The sequence below is a fragment of the Pimephales promelas genome, chromosome 23, assembly GCF_988280905.1.
Source record: "Pimephales promelas chromosome 23, fPimPro1.hap1.1, whole genome shotgun sequence".
Taxonomy (NCBI): Eukaryota; Metazoa; Chordata; class Actinopteri; order Cypriniformes; family Leuciscidae; genus Pimephales; species Pimephales promelas.
The window spans coordinates 5,129,883-5,154,050 of NC_142791.1; the positions used below are offsets into that span (position 1 = coordinate 5,129,883).

The window sequence follows — 24,168 nt, forward strand, 5'->3', positions numbered from 1 at the left end:
CCAGTGGTGGGTAATTTGGGGTGTTAATTGCAGTGTGTTATTGTGCCCTGTCAGGTTTGAAAGGAAGCGCTGGGAAGCCACTTTAAGATGCCAACATGCATATGCACACGGAGCTCTCCATGGTGCTGCAATGCCATCGTTTGTGTACTTTACAAAATGTCTCAAAGGGACCCAGGAGTGCTCTTTCTCTCTCTCAGCCAGTGACTGAGCTGCTTTAAAGTGCACTAAAACTGAGTTATATCACCAATGCAACAGCCCATCCCCAGCAATCACCTGAACCACAGGAAAGACTCATGTGCTCTATATAATCTACCAATGACTCATTGTGAAAAGCAGCTACTGTGGCTGGGAAATAGTTTTAAATGCATTGTTCAAATCCTTTCTCGCTTTAACAAAGCTGTGAGGTGTGCACTGATCGAGCTAAACTTGAGTTTCCAGGTGCACTCTGGGAGATTAAAGGCGGAAGGGACACTCTGACGAATCAGAAAGTGTAGCAGCAGAGCAGTGCACAGCAGAAGGGGAATGAGGCAGATAAGAGCTCTCAAGTCAGATAAATACAGGAGGTTGAAGACGGGGAGAGATTTGGACCTTAGAAGACCTATAGTCCTCTTATTTTTCACCAGAACAGTGTAATGTGATATGGGGGAAAAAAGAAAGAAAAGAAAAAGATCTGAAAAGTGGCTGCGTTTACACAGCAGGAGAAAACAGATGGCGTTTCTGATTTACAGTGTTAAATGTAGTTACATCCACACGCTTTGGTTAAAAATGTTACAATCTTAATTTGGATCATTTAAAGGTATAATACACAAGATTGTTTCGCCACCAGGGGTCAATAACCTCTTACAATAACAAAGCCGTATATTGATGACGTAAATTCTGTATTAAGTGGAATTATGGACCTTGTTGTCAAGCTGATGGATCTTTTACGGATGAGTGAATACACATGACTGTAGTATATCCCGCAGATATAAAGGAACAAGGACATCTAATTCTACCGAACTACACGCAAGTGCTGAATTAATACTCACACAGGTCAGTTTATTAGAGGAATTAAACTGTTTCACTTGCTCCAACAGTTTCATTATCACACTAAACGGCATTTGAGTGTGTTGAATGTTGTTAGTTAGGTTGTTTGTTGGCTGTATGAGACTAAGCTAGATTAACATTAGAGAATAACATATCATATTCTAACTTTTCATCATGTTGAACTATATAACATTGATTAGTTTTATATACATTAATTTGCTCACCTGTTTGCTCAAGTAACATGCAAACACTCGCGTCTCTGTCAAGTCGAAGTTACAGTAGTCGCGGACGTGGAGCTTGGCATCTCGAAAGATGTTGATCTTCGTTTTCGTCTTAATAATAATAATAAAACTTTATTTTATATAGTGCCTTTAAAAGTAGTATCTCAAAGCACTTTACATAAAAAATAATGGAATTAGAAAGATACACAACAGTCTAGGCAATAAAAACTAAACAAGCAATAAAATAAAAGGCAAATATAAGAACAATCACAGTGATCACACAATCACATAAAAGCCACCCTAAAAAAATACCTTTTAAGGGAGGATTTAAAAACTCTAAGTGATTCTGCATTTCTAATCTCAGAGGGCAGGGAATTCCACAATTTTGGAGCTAAAGAAGAAAAAGCCTGATCACCCATAGTTTTTAGCCGTGTTGTTTGGACGGTTAAAAGACCAGCTTCAGAAGATCGCAAAGCACGTGTAGGAGTGTGGCTCACGCAAATATTGAGGGGCCAAGTTATTCAGGGCCTTATAAGTGAGCATGGTCCATAATGTTTGAACAAAACCCTGCTAGGGACGCTCACGCTGTTGAGCTCGCATAACGGGCATAACCGATCCAGTTGTCCACGTCTGTCGCCATGGTTACTATTGCAGAACGAGGTCAAACCTGGTGGAAACCGAGGGTAACACCGATTGACTGGCGACTCCTCACCCCTGCTAACACGCCCCGTTTCCTTGGTTAAAATCGCAATTCTCACAATTTACAAACAGTTGGAAACATTTGGGATATTGTAAGTAATCAACTAAACAAAATATATAACATTGGCCTAGTGATTTTTGGATATTTTCCTGCAAAAATCCTGCATATTGTGCCTTTAAATTTTCAGTACCCAACACAAAATTTTAAGGAATCAAACTGGAATGTCTGTCTGCAATGCATCACGCTTATGTTGTTATATAATTTGAATGATAAATAAATATAATAATGTTGTTCAGACATTTATGAATTGTTTTCCCCAGACAGCTTCTCTTCAGTAGCTCAGTGCACAAAATGTGACAGGCACGGTTTGGGTTATGATGAATATTCATAAACGATTTGGTATTCATAAATTCACACATTATTTTATTATTTAAATGATTAAATCATTTTCTGAAAGGTGGACGTTAGTACTGTAGGTAGCCTTAGTCACAGTGGAATTTCATTTCACAGTTAAAGTGTTCGTTTAGCCCAAATGTGACTAGGTTATTATTACTATTTTTTAATTAACACTGAGGTCAGGATTAAACAAATCTCTCTAAAATATCTGGGTGATTAGGCTCCTTTTGAATATTCTTTACTCTTACTCTTTGTATCAATCTCCAGAATTAGTTATTTCCATGGATGCTAAGGAGGCATTTGATAGAATCGAGTGGCACTATTTGTTTTACACATTGAGGAAATTTGGTTTTCCCAACCAATTTATAGCTTGGATTAGGCTCTTATAGACATCTCCCTTGGCCTGTGTACAAACAAACAATAACTCCTCTGAGTATTTCTCCCTTGGTCGCGGGACTAGACAAGGCTGTTTGCAATCGCTATTGAGACTTTGGCAATTGCTCTAAGATCTAGTGCGATTGCATGCGGAGGATCTTTTATTATGTGTCCGACCCTGGCATAAATGTATATATCTGGGTGAATTTTGTCATTTCAAAAAGTCATTATGGCATGCAGCATGTGATCAACACATATGAAAAGGTAGCTGTTACTCTGAAAAATAGCAAGGTATCTTTTTTACCTCAAAAAGGATGACATGGTGGGCAGGCATGTAATCAGCTGAACAGAAACAACAAACATGTGCTGTGCGTCGGGTCCTGAAGGTTTCCGAAAACCTGTCAGTAAAACACACTTCACATTCTCTCTGTCGTTTAGCACTTGCAGTGCAGCATAACCCTGTTAGAGCTACTTACACTCATTAGAGATACAGGGTGAAGGTCACACACAGACACACCAACGCACACACACAATAACAAGGTCAGACTCAAGCGTGGGTCTGATTATTAAAAACATTTCAGTCGGGCACATCTGTTACCAGGCAACTGCCACGATCTGACTGCATACAAACTTTAAGATGTGAGGACACAATAGCATGTATAAAAACATCAATCCTGAGATTTGCTACAGTAACTGAGACAAATCAGTGTAGTCACATAGCGACAGTCAAGTTCAAAATACTAATTTTTCAACATTGATTTGCCCCAAACAGACATTTCATCACCATTAAAAAAAACTCGTATTATTTTGAAAACTGCATTTGGCTCGAAGGATGCATTTCAAACAGTATGCGAGGACAGATCAGGGCGCCTAGATATGTTCTCTTTTATAATCCCCAGTCTCCTTAATCTGCAATTATCGAGACAGTTTAGTATTCATATCACCATGTTTGCTTTGGTTAATAATGACCTTGCTCAGCATTTGTGTGAAAGAAAGAAAGCTAACGAACAACAAGATACTTTTGCCTTGACAAAACACTACACCTTCTCACGGGTTAAATATGTAACTTTTTTGACAGATGTATTAAAGGAAACATAAGTATCAATGCAGTGAATACACTGTAGATAAGGAGTTTCACATTTCATTTAAAGGAATTTAAATGACCCCCATGTCATCCAAGATGTCCATGTCTTTCTTTATGTTTCTTTATGTCCATGTTGTCCTTGTCATTATCTGTGTATTTAAGTTCCTGGTTATTGTTTGTGCACTAGCACACTGTTCTGTTTGTTTGGGTATTTACTTATTGTAATAAAATCTTTGCTATTTTGTAACTACACCTACCTTCATCTACTTCATCCACCCAATGACATTACAATCACAAGACCTGACTCCTAAAACCCCTTCAAAACAAAACAGTCTATGAACAGACTAATGAGTTCATCTAAAAAAAAAAAAAAAAAAAAAAAAGATAAGACCCCGGAGCCGATTTCATTAAGCTCATGCTTCAGGACAGACATAACCGCTTTAGTTAAAGTGATGTGACAACAATGAGAAGACCTGAAAACAATTACTATGCTAATGGAGCAAATTTAAACTCCTTGATTTCACGTTACAAGTGCTGGGAAAATAATGCCTGTCTGTGGCTGGTATTCTGCACTTGTTGAGAAATAGTTCCACTCATGCTGAATATGAATAAAGATACGGCTGTTGTGAGAGGTACGGCAACGCTATGTCGATTTTCAAAATATAAATAAATACTATAATAGTATACACATAGGCTAATACTAAAATAATGCTGATGCTGTGTGAAATTTCTACACTATTGACAATAGATAATGGACCTTTTTAGTCAAACTTTTTGCAACAATGTTTAATTTGGGGGATGTATGAGATGAGTGTTAAAAATTGAGACCCTTGTCCAAAGAAATACTTCTAAAAGTACTCTAAAGGGATAGTTCACTTTGAAATTCATTTTTGGTATGTTTTAGCTTACCTCAAGGGCATCCAAGATGTAGGTGTTTTTGTTTCCGCAGTAGTTTCAATTTTGATATTTTTTGGTCAAACCTTTCTTGTCTGTCAGTCATATAATGTAGATCTATGGTCACCACCTCAAAGAGTATGCACAGAGAAGTCCAAATTAAACATGATTTAATGATTAATAAATGTAAGTACACATTGATGGCCTAAGACACGAAATGAGCGGTTTGTGTGAGAAAACAACTTGTAACCACAGCCACAAGATCACTTGGAAAAATTAATTTCAAAGTGAACTATCCCTTTAACATATTTCTTCCTGTTGGTAGGCTGGCTAAATTATTTTGATACGGATTTAAAAGTAACCAATCTTGCGATTATTTAATGATTTGAGGTCTTTCCACAACTCTCCTTTCCTTTTTTTTTTTTTTTAGTTCTTTCCTTCACCTTCCACCTCCTCCTCCTCCTCTCTCCTCTTTTCTTTTCGAGGTAATTGCCTGATCTCTAATTCCACCCAAGGCTCATCTCCCAGACAATCAAGCCCGGTCCTTTACCCCGACCTGGGCACACACAGAGCCCTGACTCTGAAGTAATCATTTCACCAGGGAGGAGAGATAACCAAACAATCACCATTAACCCAGAGCCTTTGCTGTCTCTCACTACTTTTCTGAGATGCTCTCTCTCTCTCTCGGGAAGAAAAGAACTCTCCAATCACACGGATTCTGCTAATAAATATCATGCCTCCCCCCTGCCGAGCTCTTCTCATTAAAACCACAGATGTTTGCTCGCCTCCTCAACTAGTGGATGGCTAATATCTCAACTGGAAGGTGCGTGTCCTTTCTGGTTGTTATGTTATTCAATAACACGGCTTGAGGATCGATATCATGCAATCTGACTGTCAAGCTTCCGAGACGCTTGTCTTTTGCAGCGGTACAATTAGTGCTTTGTGTTAAAGCAGCTTTTCAGTAGGAGGACTGAAAACAGGCGGTGGCTGTACAAGCTGATTCACGATGTTTAGCCCTACAGTGATTCAGGGAGAGTAATGGAGCTACATTTCTTCGCTCACCTCTTGGCACAAAAGTATCGCGCTCACTCTCTCCGAGCCACGAGGGGACAGCAAGGCTAGAATATACATGCAGAGAAAGTCGATTTAATCAACAAGTTTGGCTGTTGAATAGAGTGCATCAAGACTGAGAGCTTCTATTAGTCTAATGGAGACAGACCCTGACCGTTGACAAAATCTGGTCCCAAACTTATTCTGGTCAAGAACTGCACACATCTGCTCAACATGTAAAACAACCAACCACAATTTAGAGATGGATAATTCAAAAATCTGAATATATATATATATATATATATACATAAAATTTTAAATACATTACAAATATTTAAAATATACTGAATAAATTAAAATAAGCTTTTAATTAAAAATATTTAATTAGTAGTATTATATTATTAAATAATATTTAATAATATAATTTTTGTTATACATTTTATATTAAATTATAAATTAAATAAATGATTCAAAATATTTAAAATATATCAATAAATTAAAAACAGTACTATTTGTGTCTGAAATAAATTACAAATTTGTTTTTAAAATAATCTTTCAAATTAAAAAGTACAATTTATCAAATAATAATACATTAAGTTGTATAACCTCGAAATTGATGCAGGAACGTCTGCTAGCATTTTTGTTTCTCTCAGGTACCTCATTCAATCCTGAGGTGTGACAGATCTACACATTGAAGCTGTAAGCTAATTTTCGATGGACATCCCTGGCGTGAGCGGGGAGACTTTGAGAGGACGGGCTGTCATGGTGACGGTCTGCTGAGGCCGTAGCATTAGCACAACTAACAGACTGAAGAGGCAGAGAGAACGGTTGAAGTGTGTGTCTGAGTAAGTGTGTGTTTTCTTATGTATGTGTGCATACAAGTAGTCCTGAAGGCCTGATAAGACAGGGTGATGCCAGAAGTGTGACACAAACTGTACCTGCCATACAGACTTTGAATAATTACTAACTGGAAGTGGAAGAACAGGAAGATCTTTCACATTCACATTCACACACACCTACAAATATACACTAACAACTTCTTTCAAAAGGTCTGTGTACCTCATATGCAATGAACATAAAAAATCAGCAGCAATCACACAGAATGACATATTTACCACAAAACAAACATCACAGGTAAAATAATCAAAAAGACGACTATGCCATAAACTGATTTCATTTGTGTAAACCATATTTGTTGAAAATAAATGTGATTTCACTGCACAAATGGCTTTCTTCAAAGGGAGGTTCTGTTTGTCTGTTATTCAGACCCTCTGAAGAATTTCATGATGATGTCAAAACGGTTCGGAACATTGGCACACACGTAATGTTCCTGAGTACGGATGAACCACAACAACAACCACCACGACGACGACGACAACAACAAAATAACGGGAGGGAAAGACACATTTAAAATAAAGATCACAAACTTGCCAGGTAGTTTGCTGCGGTCACCCCTGGGTATGTTAGATCAAACCGGGTAACCAGCGCAGGCTGCAGGTGAGAAAACACAAAAGAGAGTCACCAGCAAGTCGGCTGCACTCAGGGAAGGAAGAGAGAGGCTGAAGAGACAAGATGAGAGATACAGAAGAAGACACAGAAATACTGCATGAACTATGAGAAGAAGAAAGAAAAAAGATGGTAGGATGAGGCTTTGATTTTAAGGTTATTTTGGCTCTGAGACAACCCTCACGACCATAGATACATACCACTGGTAAAAGCAATTTTAAAAGGCAGTTTACACTGCACACTTGCTTTCAAAAACAGCTGGACGGAGAATAAAGAAAATGCATGGAGATGCTTTTTTAAAAGTTGAACTGCTTTTAACTTGACACGCCATCTTAAAGGGGTCATATAATGCCATTTTTGTACAAGTTAATATGATTCTATAGGGTCTAAATTAAAAGTTTGTAATATACTTTAATTAAAAATTCTCATTAGTATTGTAAGAAAAAACCCATTTTACCTGGTCAAAAAGATTGCCGTTTCAGTGCATATGCCTTTAAATGATAATGAGATTCGCTGACTCCGCCCCTCTGTTCTGCCGGCGTTTTGACACAACACACGTGGAGTGTTGCCTTGACAACAGTTGAGGGTATATTTTTGGAGAGAGAATGGCCAGGGGAGTCTCTGAGGACACATCTGTGCAACCATATCAGTTTGAACCGGAGTTGGACCCGGAACAAGATGGCGGCCGCAAAGAAGTTCGACAATTAAGGCTTGAACAAGACGTTTCTGAATGGTTGGTTAACGTAATGTCACTTTGATCTATTTTTGTGTACTGGCAGGGTAGAGTAGTGAGATACGAATGGTATGTTTACTGATGTTTACGCTGACGTTATAACTAACGGTCATGAAAAACTTTTCTTCGCAATTTGCAAAGATTAATATAAAGGTTAATCAAATTTTACACACTTCTTCTGGAGGTGCAGCAGGAACATGAATAGTTGGTAGCGATTATTTTTTCAGGAGCAGCTTCTTAGCCAAACCAGCTTTATACTGATCCTCGTTTATAAAGCAGTGTGGTGTGAAATGATTCGCGCAATCATGAAAGCATTGACGTTGATCGTTGGGAATATTCCCAAACAAAACTCCGCCACTGTGTCTTCAGAGGTTCAGATTTAGGAAGATCTAAATGACTGTGACCCAAGAACAGAACACCACAATCGCTTAGACGTCATTCTGCTCCAGCGAATCAACAATGGCTAACGCTGCTGTCAATCAACAATCGTGGGAGGGGCGTCCGTTTTATTGACGTCACAAAAATGAACGGCTCAATTTGAGGCAGGGGAAAACATTAACACTGGATGGATTTTTATCAATATGTGAAGCTTGTGTACAGGCACTGCCAACACACATTTCAGTACAATCAACTTGTAAAAGTGCATGTAGCATTATATGACCCCTTTAAAATTGCAATGCTCATGGCGCAAGCTGCTGAACAACCAGCAAGATGCGACTAAAGATGTCTGGCTGATGTACGCGTGCATACATCAACTACTTAAAAATAGCCCAGATTGAACATAAGAACACGTCTTGTGTCTAACAGTGCTTTCACCTGGCTCTGTGGAACAGGAAGTGAGAGGAATAAGTCAGTGATTTTTTATTTATTTATTTTTTTTTATAATATCCTGCACCTGAGTGTATTCAACTCTGAGAAATCACGCCGGTAGACTGAGGTTGTTATGTGACTGGGGGAGAAATGACTGTTGGCAAAACAGAAAGAATGAGATCTTAAAACACTGTCTGCACAAGAGATGACAGCGCAGAATTCTGATGAGCCTAATGCTTCAGACAGGTCTATACACTCTGGACTGGATACAATCATACAGTCCCTCAGATCAAATAAAAGCAGAGCTTTTGAATCATCTGCAGACAATCAGATGAGGCACAGGCTGTTAATGTCTCTCTGGCAGAGAGCGTGACTCCAGCAGGGTCATATCTGATCACAGAAAAACAGCAACAAAAGCTTTCAATTGTGGAATAAAGAAATGTGTTCTTTATCTGGCATTTTTCATGAAAACAGTACACTTTTTTTTTTTTTTAAAGGCACAGGGGCACAAATCCAATCTTTGTTTGTTTTTTGTGAGACAACTATTTGATAATCTATGTGTGATGATGGAACATTATCAATTATCCAATGAATTGATACACAATTGTCAATGCAGTAAAATTATTTAATTAATTAAATCATTTTAAATACCAAAAATATTTACTACTGTTCAAAAGTTTTAAGGTTAGTAAGATTTTTTTTTTATTGAAATCCATTAAAATTATAAGAAGTGACAGTTAAGATTTTTACATTGTTACAAAACAAACAAATACCATTTCAAATGCTGTTCTTTTGGACTTAATATTCAATTTTAAATTTAAAAAAATACATATTACGGATGTTTCCACAAAAATATTAAGCAGCACAACTATTTTCAACATTGATAATACTAAGAAACACTTCTTAAGCACCAAATCAACATATCAGAATGATTTGTAATCATACTACATGGTTTGTAATCATGGGATTAGTGTGTATAATCTCAAACAGAGATTTGTCACCTAAATTCAATATATATTAATAATTATTACTGATGATTTTGCTGCAGCAGGACAAACACGCCACAAAATAAGATACCTATTTTAATATCATTCATGACTAATCAGAGAATAAAACTGCCCGCGCTATAATTCAGCCTGCTGTAAAACTAGTAACTGAGCCCCATCTAGTGTTGAGAAGTCATTTTACAACAATACAATTCTGATTACATCCTCTTGTGCTTTCACAACTTAAAGATCCCTCCACAAATTATTACTTAATCATTTTTATCAAACATTTGTTCACAGCACGAGCACGTCGCTACCACTATAATGAACACTAACCCATTACCTAAAGCACAGCACTCATCTAATAATGTCTAAATTAAGTCAAACTCTTCTCAACAAATCTGTAAAAGTAATCATTTCTTTAGATCTATTTACATGACTATATGAGTGAGGAATGAAAACGTGACATGGAAAATGAAACACTCATAAAGAGTCAACCAGATCAACACAATGAAAAGAAAAGACACCAATGTGAAGAGGGGTGTCATGTTATTCATTGGATGGTCTGAAAAAGGGTGACTTACCTTAAGCGGTGAAATGTGAGAGTGGGAAACATAGCCGTGCACATTCTCGATTTCTGATAGGTTCTTCTCCGACACGTGCACCAGCTCCGGCGCTCGAACTTCATTGGTGAGCCGCGGAAAGTTGTGTTCCAGGGGAGGGGAATCTTCATCCTGATACCGGTACTGTATACAGGAAAAGTAAGAGGAACAGATGGGGAAACAGAGGAAAGCAGAGCAAATGAGAAAAGGCAGAAAGAAAACCCACAATCCACTGTGAGAAACACAGTTTAAAACATGACCTTCAGCCAATGAGGTTTGTGCCCTGTGAGATGAACAAGCTAAAAAGCTCCCATAATTCGTTATTTGAAGAATTGAAAAGGACATGAAATCATGATGCATGATGAAGATTAACATTTTCTGTGAGCAACCTCATGCACACACAATGATAAAGCAAAGCGCTGGTGCTGACATGCTCCAATCTAGAGAGAAAAGTTCAAAATAGTTTGCTCTGCATGCGGTCAAAGCAGGATGCTCATCCGTTTCAGTTGAGCTAAAAAAACAACAACACTGAAAATGTGTAAAATGAAGACATAACAGTGCAGCACATCAGTTCTTGACAAACAGTGAGGATTCGGTACGGAGCGGGCCCTGTCTTTCTGTCTCACCCAGGGGGAGTTCATCAGGGCAGGATTCATACATGCTGGAGATTGGCTTTGGTGCTGCGAGCCCTGTACCGCCGGAGGCCTGTTCTGTAAGTACACATACACACACACAGGAGCCCAACTGTGAACAACCCAATCACAGTCAGTTAAGCTGAACCATTTAAATAATTATACTAGAGTTCAAAAGTTTGGGGTTGGTCTCTGATAATCATTAAGGCTGCATTTATTTGATCAAACATACAGTAAAAACAGTAATGCCCACTGATCTAATATCACAACATATTACAATTTAACATGGGTGTTTTTATAGCATTTTAAAATTTAAGTTCTGTAATGGCAAAATTCAATTTTCAGTACCATTACTCCAGTCTTTATCGTGACATGATCCTTCAGAAATCATTCTAATATGTTGGGTTGGTGCTTAAGAACTCTTATTTTTATCAATGTTGAAGACAGTTGTGCTGCTTAACTTCAAAGAAACTGAATTTTGAATAAACAGAAACAGAATAAATGTCACCGTCACATTTGATCAATTTAATGCATCAAAATTGGTGGGGACAATACCACCCATCCCGCCCGCAAATTACGCCCATGCCTCTAGTTATAACCGATTATAACTGACTTCTGAAATACTGTAAATGTGTTTGCCAAATGAATAAAGTAACATAAGAATAGACTGATATGTCCCACATTGGAGTGTTATTCAGCAGCTTTGCAGTGAATGTAGTTGCCATAGACTGTAAAAAGTAGTCTGCCAGTGGATCTTGTAACGTTACAAGATCGTTTACAAAACCCGCCCTTTTACCCATGTATGGATTGGCCAAAAGGTGGGCGGGGTTAGAAGTTCCCAAGATTTTCAAAAGATGGCGCCTCCCATACCCCCCATAAACGGCCCCAAAACCGTTATTCAGAAAGTCTATTAGTGACGTCACAGACGCTTTGTCCATTTTTTTACAGTCTATGGTTTGAACAGTAGTTTAGACCAGTTACCAGCCACACAAAAAAACATAAGGGAAGAAGCCTTGACCAACAAAAGCATACAACCTCACGTGCACAGACACACATAAATACATAGAGATCGAACAAATTACAAATTACCATTTAATTTGGATGGCAAATGAGACACTTTCCAACTCTAATGTACAATTTTTAATTTCAAATTGTCCTAAAGAGGGAGGAAAAATAGATAGTCCTCAATAATAATAATAAAGAAAAATATTCAAAAGTGCTTTTTAAAAAATAAAACAAAATCTCCTTCTTCTGAGGGACAAAGGCTATCACACATAGTGTAGCTGCAAACAAAAAATAAATAATACCATTCAATTAAACGAATGACTTCATGAGTGGGACCTTCATTCCTGTAGCTCAGAAAGTAGATGGAGTTAACATTCCCAGGGAATGCATGCAACTGATGCAAGTCCGTTTAGATAAAGGCAAATGTGTCCACAAATGTAATGTAAAAAAAAAAAAATTGTTGCGAGTAGAGGCAGAAAGGAGCCATAATCACCACTTCTGCAATCAAAAAAGCTCAAATATCAGCATGACAGAGAACACATCACACTATGGAGAGATCACAGAGTATAATTATATGTCAGGAATCAGGCTGCAGCTGCCCACCCGCAAAGAACATGAGAGCTTTAATTCTCTCTGATGATATGACTCCACACACTGCACAGAGTAATTATCCTACACCTTACTGACTAGCATTAAGCACAGAGGTGGGCTGTGCTTTGAGTTACAGTGCTTCTCATTATCCCAATCCTCAGAATGTTGCAACATAGAAGTGTTTTAGAATCTTCTCTCAGTTTAGAACTTAAGAACATCATCACTTAGTTCCAAAACCCAGGGATACACCTCACAGCCTTTTAAGGAAGCATTCTTACCGATAATATAGGCTGATAACAGTTTTTAGCAACATTTGGGGTCTTTATTTGGTAGAATTGTGCGTATTATGTCCCGCCAGAACCCGATATAAAATCCACCAATCAGGGAGGTTCCCGAATCTCAATCGATTTTTTGATTGGTTAAAATGAATGGAGAATATATGGCCATTTTGAGATATGTTCCTATGGTTTACATTGTCACATGACCCTTTGGAATTCTAATATGCTGATTTGGTGCTCAGGAAACATTATTATCATTATTATTATTATCATCATCAATGCTGAGCATAAGCTGATTAAAACGTTTGAGGAAACCATGAGGAAACCATTCTTTGATGAATACGAGTTCAAAAGAACACCAATTAAATGAAATAGAAAACTTTGGAACACTATAAATGTAACTTTTGATCAATTTAATGCATCCTTGCTGACTAAAAATATTAATTTCTCTCACTCTCTCAAGAAAAAAAATACAAATCATACTAACCCTAAACTTTTGAATAGTAGTGTATTTTTCACAAAGATTGGTGAAATGCCTTCAGAGACCTCTGCAAATGACACATAAATCTGACTAAAACAACATATATTACTATTATACTATAACACACACATGATGCCTTAAAATGCTGCACAAACTGAATATCTGCTGGTTTTCTGAGAGGTCAAAGGTGATGGGCATTCTAGGGTGACACAATATCCAACTCTAGGCACATAAAATCTGTTTTTCTGAGCTACAGACTGCCAAAAAGACTGTCAGCTGGCAGTCTAAAAGCCAACATATGTGAAACAGTTCATCTGAGGGAAGAAGTCACAAGAGATCAGAAAAACAGAATGAAAGTTGTGCTAAGAATACACACATACCGCAAACTCACTATGAATCCAACGCATCAATTCAGACATGAAACCCTTCATTTTGATGTTCATATGAAAACTATAGATACAAAAAAGTAATTTCACCCAATATCTGTGGTGAAAGTGCATCAAATGATTAGCTTAGCAACATGCTAATGACATTTTCTATTAGAAACCACTGTAAGCTTGCTACTGTATGCATAACATTGCAATCCATCCGTAAAACTTAATGTTAAATTTCAGATATGAAGGACCCCAAGGTATCTGCCAATGTACTTCCAACATAGCTAACAAAGTTCAACACTGAGTTTAAGCACACTCACTATTTTCATTGTCATTGTGTTCCAAGCTGCACACAAGCAGCGTGCTGAACTGCTGTGTTATTGTATGCGAAGGCAGAGATGAATGAAGTTAATGTAAAATAATGACAGGTGGGTGAGAAAAGGTTGTCCCCAGGGTTCCCACAAGGCAGCAGGTCGTGTAACCGCCTCACCTTTCTTTAAAAGCTGCTATTGTCTCCCTCTCTCAAACGCTGTAAGCATCTCTTGTTGCCCCTGACTTGTTCTTTCTATACAGTCATTACCTGTAATTATCCAGCCCAGACTAATAGCAGCTCTCATACTCCATAACAGCGAATGGTAGGGAAATACCTTCATTATAAAATGCACACTCAGATTCCCTGTAGAAACACCAGCCTTGCTATATATAGGCTGTCTCGGACCTCTATGAAACAGAAAACTTCATGCTGACACGCCGTTTGAAGGACTTTCAAAATGTACCAGCGTTGTTTGGTACTAGTCAACCAAACCACTGCTAGTTATGCGAGTACAAAATGTTGTTTAAACTTTATCCTCAGTATGAAATGTTACATCTTTCCAACGTCTAAAATGTTTTAAACTGGATTATCTATTTTGAAAGGGCATTCTGAGGTTTATTAATGGACAGGATTTTCACTCAAGAGGCCTCTTCCCCGACCTCTGAGGACATTCACCATGCCGTTTGAAGATTACAGACTTTGCAAAGCAAACCGCCTGGAATTTTTCTTAAAAGAAAATTGAGAAAATATTTGCCAGCCACAGCTAATCTGCTTGTTGTTGCAGACGTAACAAGGGAAACGGAACAAGAAAAAAAAGATAAACAAAATGGAAAATAAAGATGCAAATCCTCTCCCCAGAAGCATATCGGTGAATACAAAAAGGGTTAGTGGGCTGCAGTGACGGGATTGAACAGGTTTCATTAAAACCCAGGAAGAGCAGAAGGCGTATTGAACTAAAGTCATTACAAATCACTACAACATATGGTCTTCTTTTAGGCTACCTGTGAAGACCAACAAAAAAATTATTAGTATTTTCTTCAATTCAACAATTCTTCAATGGTCCCAAACTAAATTATACTAGGGCTGTTTTAATTACGGGACTAAACGTTTTTTTTTTTTTAAGTGCTATAATCAGGTCCCCAGTGCATCTACCAACCCAGAAAACATGAAAAGTTACAACCCAGTAACTTTATTGTGGTAAGATTTTCTCTCAGGCATGTCAAAAAATTGGCCAACCAGATTTCACTCCCCTTCTGACTTAGGAAAGGGATCTAATTATAATATTACCACCCCTTAATCTGCCCGTTTCCACCCACGGTTTGGTTTCGCGAGTGACAACGGTGTAACCAGTTCTAATGCAATGGCAAAAGTTTGAGCAAAGCATGCAAACTGTTCTGTCGTTGGCTGCACAGACGAGCACAGAACTTATTTCTTATAAAGACCTCAGCTGTGTCAACTCGCGTAAAAATTTAACATGAATCAATGCAACTCCACAACAACTACATAAATGTATCCATTGAGAAACGTCCAGGTGCGTCTAAAAGTTGCTTCCTGGGTCTCTCTGTAAGGCTGCACTCCACTACTGGTTATTTCTGAGATTTTGGACGAGTAAAATTATTTGGATTGTGTTTTGTTATTGTTGAGTTTCCGAAGCTTGTGTAAAGGATCAGCCGTCTTTACAACTATTACATCTTGCGAAAAGGGGAATAATGAAAATGAACAAATCTTTTTGAGTCATTTGGTTCATTCAATGTGTGTATGTGCTGTGTGTAATGTCCATCAGCATTTTTATGGATTCTGGAATATCCAAGAAATATCAGCCATATTACTGACACCATAGAGTGTGTATGTGTGTCTGACAGAACCACTAAAGCGACAATGAATGAGTCACAGGTCATTTATAATGCTTTAGTACTATACTCAACATATAACAGTCAGGTCACTGGTCACAGCTCAGTAAATGGACCATTACTATTTCGCTGAGGTTGCTGACTCGAACCTAATTTGTGGAGATCTGTAAATCAAAAGCATGTACATAGACGGTAGAACTTTTTTTACACTGTAAATGCGGTAAAAAATCAAATCAAGTCTAAAAAAAAAAAACATATCAAATGGTCAAAGTCAAGCCTGGTCCACTGGACTATAAAAAACGCCTCAGGCTAGCATGCTAACTGCTACGGTCTGTGATGTGAAGTATATTTGATGTGTTAAATGTGGTGATTAGCAGTCTCACCCCCCACACATTTTTTGCCAAATATAATACTACAATAAGTCATATATCGTCTCTCATCTGACACATGCAGCATGACAATGTGATAGACGGCTAGCGTGGTCAACAGCAGAGAAGCTTGGAAATCTTCAAAATGTGCAAATATATTTGTATGAGGACAGATGTGTATGTTGGGGGAGGTGTATTGTATTTGTGAACAGGCTGTGGGTTTTCCAACACACTCTTGTGTTCACGTGCCACTGTGCTGAAGGCTGCTTCCTCACTTCCCCCTCTCTCTCGCTCTCTGAGATGAGAGAAGATGGGTATATGAGGTGGCATGGCTAAAGGCTCTGTGCTGGATTGTGTGGAATCTCCTTTCGAATGTGTGCACTGACCCCTTTTCTGCGGCCTAATGAACCCTGAGCTCGTCATCATCAGCTCACGGGGTTCATTCAGCCTGCAGAAGAAGAAAGGGTTAACAACTGTTGGCAAGATCCTTCTACTTTTGCCTCCTTAGCTACTGAGAAAATGTCCAGTGGAAACAAGTTCCAAATAAGTCTGTAGTGAGCATTGATAAAAGATGAAAAAAATTAAATTGTAATTCTTTAAATTCTTATACACCATCATCATTTACTCACCCTAAAGTCTGCTGAAGCCTTTGCGAGTTTCTTTGATGGAAAATGTATTTATAACAGAGAATCCACGCTCTTTTCCATACAAAGAAAGTAGATGGTGACCATGGCTGTTCAAGCACGATTTGCAGTGAATAATTGACTTGGATAGCGCAAAAGTCATTTAAATTACTTTTATGGAGTTTGATAACCTCTGTCCCCATCCACTTTCGACTAACACTACTTTTGCGTCATCGAAGGGTAACGCCCCCTTTCGGGGGAAAACAAACGGAGTCCCCTGAGAACAGAACTCGCTCTAGATCTGCAAAGTTTCTTGATAGCATAAATGGCACAAACTTAAAGAATCCTAATTTACATTATATAATTTATTGTGTCCATGGCCGAAATAAGAGTTTTTACCTCCTCAAAACACTTCACACCAAATTAAAGACACTAATCTGTACGTTTTCATGAGTTATAAATAAACCCACCCCTGTGACATAATGACAAGCACAAGTGACAGAATTCCCTTTGCAGCTGCAATTCATTTTACTTCCAGAGCTGAATCATCTTATTAGCATGCTGCGCTGCGGACTGCCTCTGCCGTCTGAACTAATTGGTTCTGAATGAAGGACCGTACAAGAGAGCAAACAAACAAACAAATGTAGCACGCCAACTAAATACAACATTCACCCCGGGAATAACATCTTGATCCAAATCACATTACATGGGTTTACAGATGTTTTACTGTTAAAAGGCAGAGAAAAAAACAGCAAAACTTGTCATTTAAAGTGAGGGTTGTAAATCTCACTTAAAAAACGACTATGATAAATCGACTGCATTTCAATAATGCTGAGTGTCACACCACTGACACACTTCCTGTTCTGGCCGAACGGCAGCATTCCAAGAGCTTGTAAAGTGTAAATCTTAAAAACAGTATCATCAAATTGCTTCTTTTCTACCGAATGACACATATGATGGAGGCCTACCTTACATCCGAACATCAGCGACAAGGTGTTGTCATGGCATGCGACCTTACAGTGGCAGAGCATTGGATTGAAACAGTCGGGGTTCCTCAGTATAGGAGACATTCCTCTCACAACAGGAGCACTGCACTCACGCTACGAGCATTGACGTAAAGAGAGAGAGAGAAAGCACGAGACTCTTCACTCCTGGATAAGCAAGAGTCTGCCTAATGGATGAACACACACACGTGCTCCCTAAACACACACACACGCAACTGGGATGCAGCCACCGTTAAGATCTCGCTTCTCTCCCTTTTTCTACTCTGGTCTGAGTTAGATGGTATTTCACAACCCTACTTATTACTCTTCTTTACTTTCTTTTTGCAAAACTTATTTTACTTTTCTTTTGATTTTGGGGTGAAATAATACCAGGACTGTGAGATTAACTAGTAATGCCAAGAACAAGATTGTTGCAAATTAACTACATAATTGTGTGATTTGAAATCTTGCGTGATGGCCGAGTCACTGGAATAGGTGTGAATGCTGTTCTCTTTAAATATTTGCGGGCTTTATTTGAAATCCAGAGAGCTGTAATATAAGCAACGCTGTGATATGAATACTAGATTTCTTAGGGTCTGTTTCCTTGTTTCTATTGCCATTTTGACTGGTCATTTACATGACAACAGCATTTTGGTGGGCTGAAAACGGGTTTCAAAGTGGACGTTTTTGAAAACGACACCCTTACCATCTCTGTGTAAACGACAAAAATGTGAGGTACGCCAAAGGGTACACGTGTTACACAAAACCTATGACGTAGCTACAGTATTGGGCTTTAGTTGAGCCTGAGACTTATCAGCCAATCAAATAAAAGAAAGGGGCTACACAATAGCCAATCAGAAAATAACACTATTGTATCTGGGTAAGATTCAAGATAAGTTAGTTTTAATCTTAAAACAAACATCCTGTTTTAATGTTACAACAAATTCAAAACTTGTTTGACACAAACAATGACAACTTGACTGCTGTTAGAGAATTAATCCCAGATAATTAGCATCAGTTTCTCATAAGTGTCTGTAACTTAGCCAACATTTCTATAGCCAGTTCACTGACAACACCTTCTCAGAACAAGTAGTCTAGCCCTAGTCATATTTTCGTCATCACACGATGACTGACATATTGTCACATTATAAAACAAATCAATAACCTCAGGAAAACATATGCTACTGTATAAATGCTGTTTGTTAAAACTTTCTATTTATCAAAGAATCAAATATTTAGCACCACAACTGTTTTTCAACATTGATAACAAAAAATAAATGTTTCTTAAACACCGAATCAGCATATTAGAATGATTTCTGAAGGATCATGTGACACTGGTGACCGGTCAATTCAACTTCACAGGAATAAATTACATTTTATAATATATTCACATAGAAAAAAGTTATTTCAATAGCATAAGACGCTTCTAGGAAAATATATACAAATCTTACTGACCATAAACCTTTGAAGGGTAGTGTATATAAATGTATTTGGACAGAGTCATGTGGGTTTTGAACAACAATGCCAGCATTCAAAATCACAACAAATGCAATGCTGTTCTTTTCAATGGGTAGCTTTGCCAAGTTGAGGATGTATATTAAGATCAACTCAGATCCCGGCAGCAGATGTGCTAGCCGACAAATTACCACAACAACTCCAAGAGATGAGAGAGGATGTTTACAAGCCCATACAACAAACTGCCAAACCCAGACAGAGTGCTGGACAGCATTATGCCCGTGTGTGTGTGTGTGCGTGTGTGTGTGTGCGCTCCAGAAGGAAAACAGAGGAGTTCTGGGATGGTAGAAATCATGCAGGAGGTGAAGAATTAGAAGTTAAACCCTCTGTGGGTAAATTTATGTGCCACGATTCCCTGTTTCATGGACTTATTTTGATATCTGTCTTGCTGTGCCTCTGTTCTCTTTGTGTGGTTTAGTTCTTGTTTCTTTGTTTCTATTGCCATCTTGCACATACACTGCATGTATCCTGTTATAAGCTGCCTTAATTTTACAATGAATCTATTTTTTTTTTACATTGTGTTAATAACTTGTTGGTTATAATAAAACGGATTTGCGATCGTGTGGCTCGTGTTGAACAAAACAAAACCTTTCGGTGTTACAGTCAGCAGATTCTGACTAACTTACTTACTATCACCTCTGATAGGCCATTATATATATATATATATATAGTTCAAGAGTATAATAATGTCCGCCTAATATCTTCACAAGTGCTCTGCAAACCAGCCTAAACCACCTTGTTGCTACTGTATATTAACAATATTTAAACTATATTTGTAGCAAATAAAAAAAAAAGTCTTAAGATTTCAAGGTACCTTGATTATAATAACCAGTATGTTCATAAACATATGCAAAATATTACAGTAGTGGTTGCCTGTAAACTGTAAACATCATTACGGTATGTGCTAATGTGTGAAGAGTAACAGAAGGGGATATGTCCTTCCTCTGTAAATGTGGAGAGCTGAAGGAAGCTTATATGAGATCTTAGCATATGTATTTGTGCCAGTTAACCTTTGTGCCAAACAAACACGAAGAAACACTTCTAAAAATACCGGCGCGTAAAACCCACCTCAAATGTGTGATCACAGCTAAGAGGGACGCAGCTCTATGTCCTATTCTGTTCACATAGAGAGTGGAGCTAATTAGCATGTATCCATGTGGTATCGCGTTATGTCCTGGGAAAAAAAAAATAGGTATATATTTTATTTAAAACGGTACAATATCATGAATTTTCTACTGGATATGCTGCTGTTCCAAAGTTCGCCACTAGTGTGCTACTGACGCGAAACCAGCAAATGTGACAAAAAAAAGGAACAAAATGGATATGCGAAATGGAAGCAAGGGAATCTCACGCAGTACTATCTAAAACTAATTAATAAAGAGGGCAGCAGGAGTGACTTTTAAAAAAAGAAATAATTACTTTGCTTTAAAAAAAAATGATTAAAAAGGCAAAGCAATGAACACCAGTCTGCAAATGTTGCTATAAATCATGTGTTGCCTCGGGAGGAAACACATCAAACCTTGCCAAGCATCTGTCGCTTGGTTTGAACATCCAAACAAGGCATTACAAGATTGGTGACTGCATCATTCAAACCATCTAATTTAGACTTTTATTTACTTTTAACACTGACCAAAGTATCATTTAGTGTGTATTTGACCATTTAAAGGCATTAAGTTGTGAAAAAGTAGTTGCAAGCTCTTTGATAGGCGGCTTTTGAGACCCTCTCTCGAAGAGCTTGAGTACTACTGAATGATATAAAATTGCTTGAATGTTTAAACTGACGAGGCTTAAAATGACGTGGGCAAGTGACATTTCCATCAGCTGTCCCGAAACGCCAGCGAGAATGTTGTATCGTAGCACGCAGCTCGCTTATAATGCAGAAGCGATGTCATTGAAGCCATTTGCTCATTTTGAGAGAGAGAAAGAGAGAGAGACACACGGTGAAATAACTTATCACAAAAAGTTTTCAGATTACTGATTTGATGTTGATTCATTTACTAATAAATGCTTGTGGTAATTTCCCGAATTATAAATGCGAAATTAGCAAAATTATGCGCAATACCCATGTCGAGATTCAGAACCTGTATGGTATCGGTTTAATATTGATACTATGGTATTTGATTGTGGTACCGTACCAAAGCAAAAATTGTGGTACCGAGCCAACCCTAATCCATAGTCAAACACACAAAGTACACAATGAGTAGATCTGGACTAAAGCCTTGGGCCTTTGGGAGGTAGAGAGTACACACAGGCCTGTGCGTGTATGTGTGCAGTGTGTGTTGTGTAGTCATGCATGAAACGATTTATGTGATGGGTAATGATGCCTTAGGAAGGATCCTGAATACATGCACAACTTCTATTTTACATATATGCTGCTTTGTAACATTTACATTTAAAACATAATGGCAGAAAAATATATATACTGTATATGATTAAATTATTAACATAGAAAAATCATTAACAACATAGAAAAAACAATTATGTTACAATAATATATATTGTTTTTTAATTAAAATGTAATTGTAACTTATTTTTTAATTATTTTAACGTTTTTGTTCAATTAGATTAATGCTGCACAGATCAATTACACAGAAACAGAAATTAACAAAACTAAATTAGATATTTTAAATATGACATAAATACTGTACAGAAACATGTAATAAATTAAAAGATGCTATAATAATATAAATATGTAACAAGAACATGTTCATTTGATTAAAAAAAATGTAATGCTGCTCTGATGCTGAATCAAATCAGCATCCAAACTCCCTCCGATGCTTTGCTTGAATCATCATTACTAAAAATGTAAATGGATTATATGTAGTTCCAATTTAAGCTTAAAAGTACACAAAATAAATAAATACATTTAAAAAGACCATGAAAGTAATCCATACAACACATTTTCACTAAAATATAACAACATATTAGTGTGGAATGACACAACATTTTTAATTTTTGGGTTAACTACCTTTTAAATGGCAACATTCAAAATTAATTGAGCTCTCATTGCTCAGACCCCATGTAAAAAGCAATATAAGGTCATTCTATTTTAGGAATCTACTCAACTGTGCATGACATTCTGAGACCAGATCAGCCATGATGTGAACTGACGGCACGGTAAATGGTCAGAAAGTGAATCGTCGTTCGCATGGTTCGCACTGAAGCAAAATCTGGCTTTGGTCAAAAAAAATATTACTCGCAGTTTCAAACCGATCCATCCGTGCGCTGATCTTTTTGATTTTCTCCAATAGCTAGCTTCTATTTAGCTCAACACACAGTAAAGTGAGGTCTATCTCAACTGTGATTACAAATATAGGGTTTGGGTCATGAGTATTGCTTGCTTATTACAATATCGATGCTGTCTGGATCAAATATGGCACAACACTTAATTAACCATAAATGGCGATATATTACTCAGAAAGAGGGTTTGATAGTCTCATTAACAGGAAGCAGCAAGTGCAAGCTGTAGACCATTTCACAAGATGTAAACAACACTGGTCCAGAAGCACTTCCTGTTTCAGTTTGTAACTGTTTTCTTTATTTCACATGTAAAGAAAACATCTTAAAGATGTTTGTTTTACTTTTTGATTCAGTTTTAAATGTTCTGTTGGTTGTATTTTATCCCAGCTTTTGTGTAGTGTTAAAAAACTGAAACAGGAAGTGCTTCTGGACCAGTGTTGTTTACATCTTGTGAAATGGTCTATATTACTGAGCTAAGTGCACATGGGGAGGAGAGTGGAACATGGGGAAGCACTCATATTGTCCACTAGAGGGCGCATTCACCATTCATACAGAGCGTCACACAGATGGAGTGCAGAGAGAAACTGAGATTGCAGCCAGCTAGATCCTGATATATTACTCGAACCTCACATGACACTTCACAATGAACCACGGTGCACTAAGGGTGCTTGGGGATGAGGCATCACAAAGTTTAGAGTGGGTAAGATTTTTTTGAAAGCAGTCTGTTATGCTCACTGCTCACCAAGGCTGACCTTGTGAACCAATTTTAATGAACAGAAAGTGCTCCTAAATCTTTGATTCACATTAGTTTTACAGTACGTATGAAGTGGTGCTTGTACATAAAATAAAAAAAACACACCAGACTGATTCAGTCAACATGACATTTATACATCTAGCTTTGAGTATCACTAAAGGACTGGTTCAAAATGAAAATTGAAGATAAAGAAATATCCTCTAAACTTCTCATCACTGCACTTATGATCACAGAAAGATCAACAGGCCTCGTAATGTTAGCATCCTAAGTCTGTAGCTGTAATATGTAACTGAAACTGTAGTATGTCTAGCAGGCCTGTTTTAATTTGCACTAGCATCAGAATCAAACCTACCTGCATCTAAACACCCTCCAGCTGACATTAATATTTCAGCATGCCTTCAGCACAAGAAGATCCAGTCTGGCCTCAGACTGCGCTACATTACGGTAAAACAGTAAAGCATCAGCACTCGGTGGTGCAGGCTGAAATGGATGCACCTCTTCCTCTATGCATCACTTTCTTTGGCCTGCAGCAAAAACAGGAAGAAGGGATCCAACCTGCCAATAACATTAGGGCTTGGAGCTAAAGGTCTGGAGTACATGAGAAATAGAACGGGGCATAATAAGCAGGATGATTTTTCAATGGGGTCTAATATCACCATGAAGAGGTTTATTTTGCAGTTTGGGAACCACTGCACTAAAAAAATGCCAAGACTGACACACCTCGGCCCCCTGATGATTCTGACGCGGATTTGATTCTGTTTTGATTCTGTTTGAGCAA

The 24,168-nt window shown here is 37.8% G+C and overlaps 1 protein-coding gene across 26 annotated transcripts in view; it reads right to left on the minus strand.

The window, feature by feature from the left end:
* dlg2 (discs large MAGUK scaffold protein 2) overlaps positions 1–24,168 on the minus strand; it is a 199,596-nt gene that overhangs the window by 114,969 nt on the left and 60,459 nt on the right. For 15 of the 26 annotated variants that reach the window (XM_089126009.1, XM_089126020.1, XM_089126019.1 and 12 more), the window contains 3 exons: positions 11,010–11,093; positions 10,366–10,527; positions 7,178–7,237 (listed from right to left, as the gene is read on the minus strand). In XM_089126009.1, the coding sequence (XP_088982135.1) occupies positions 7,178–7,237; positions 10,366–10,527; positions 11,010–11,093 (306 nt within the window). The remainder of the gene's footprint in view (positions 1–7,177; positions 7,238–10,365; positions 10,528–11,009; positions 11,094–24,168) is intronic. The other 11 variants (XM_089126012.1, XM_039677576.2, XM_089126021.1 and 8 more) reach the window with 3 other exon arrangements.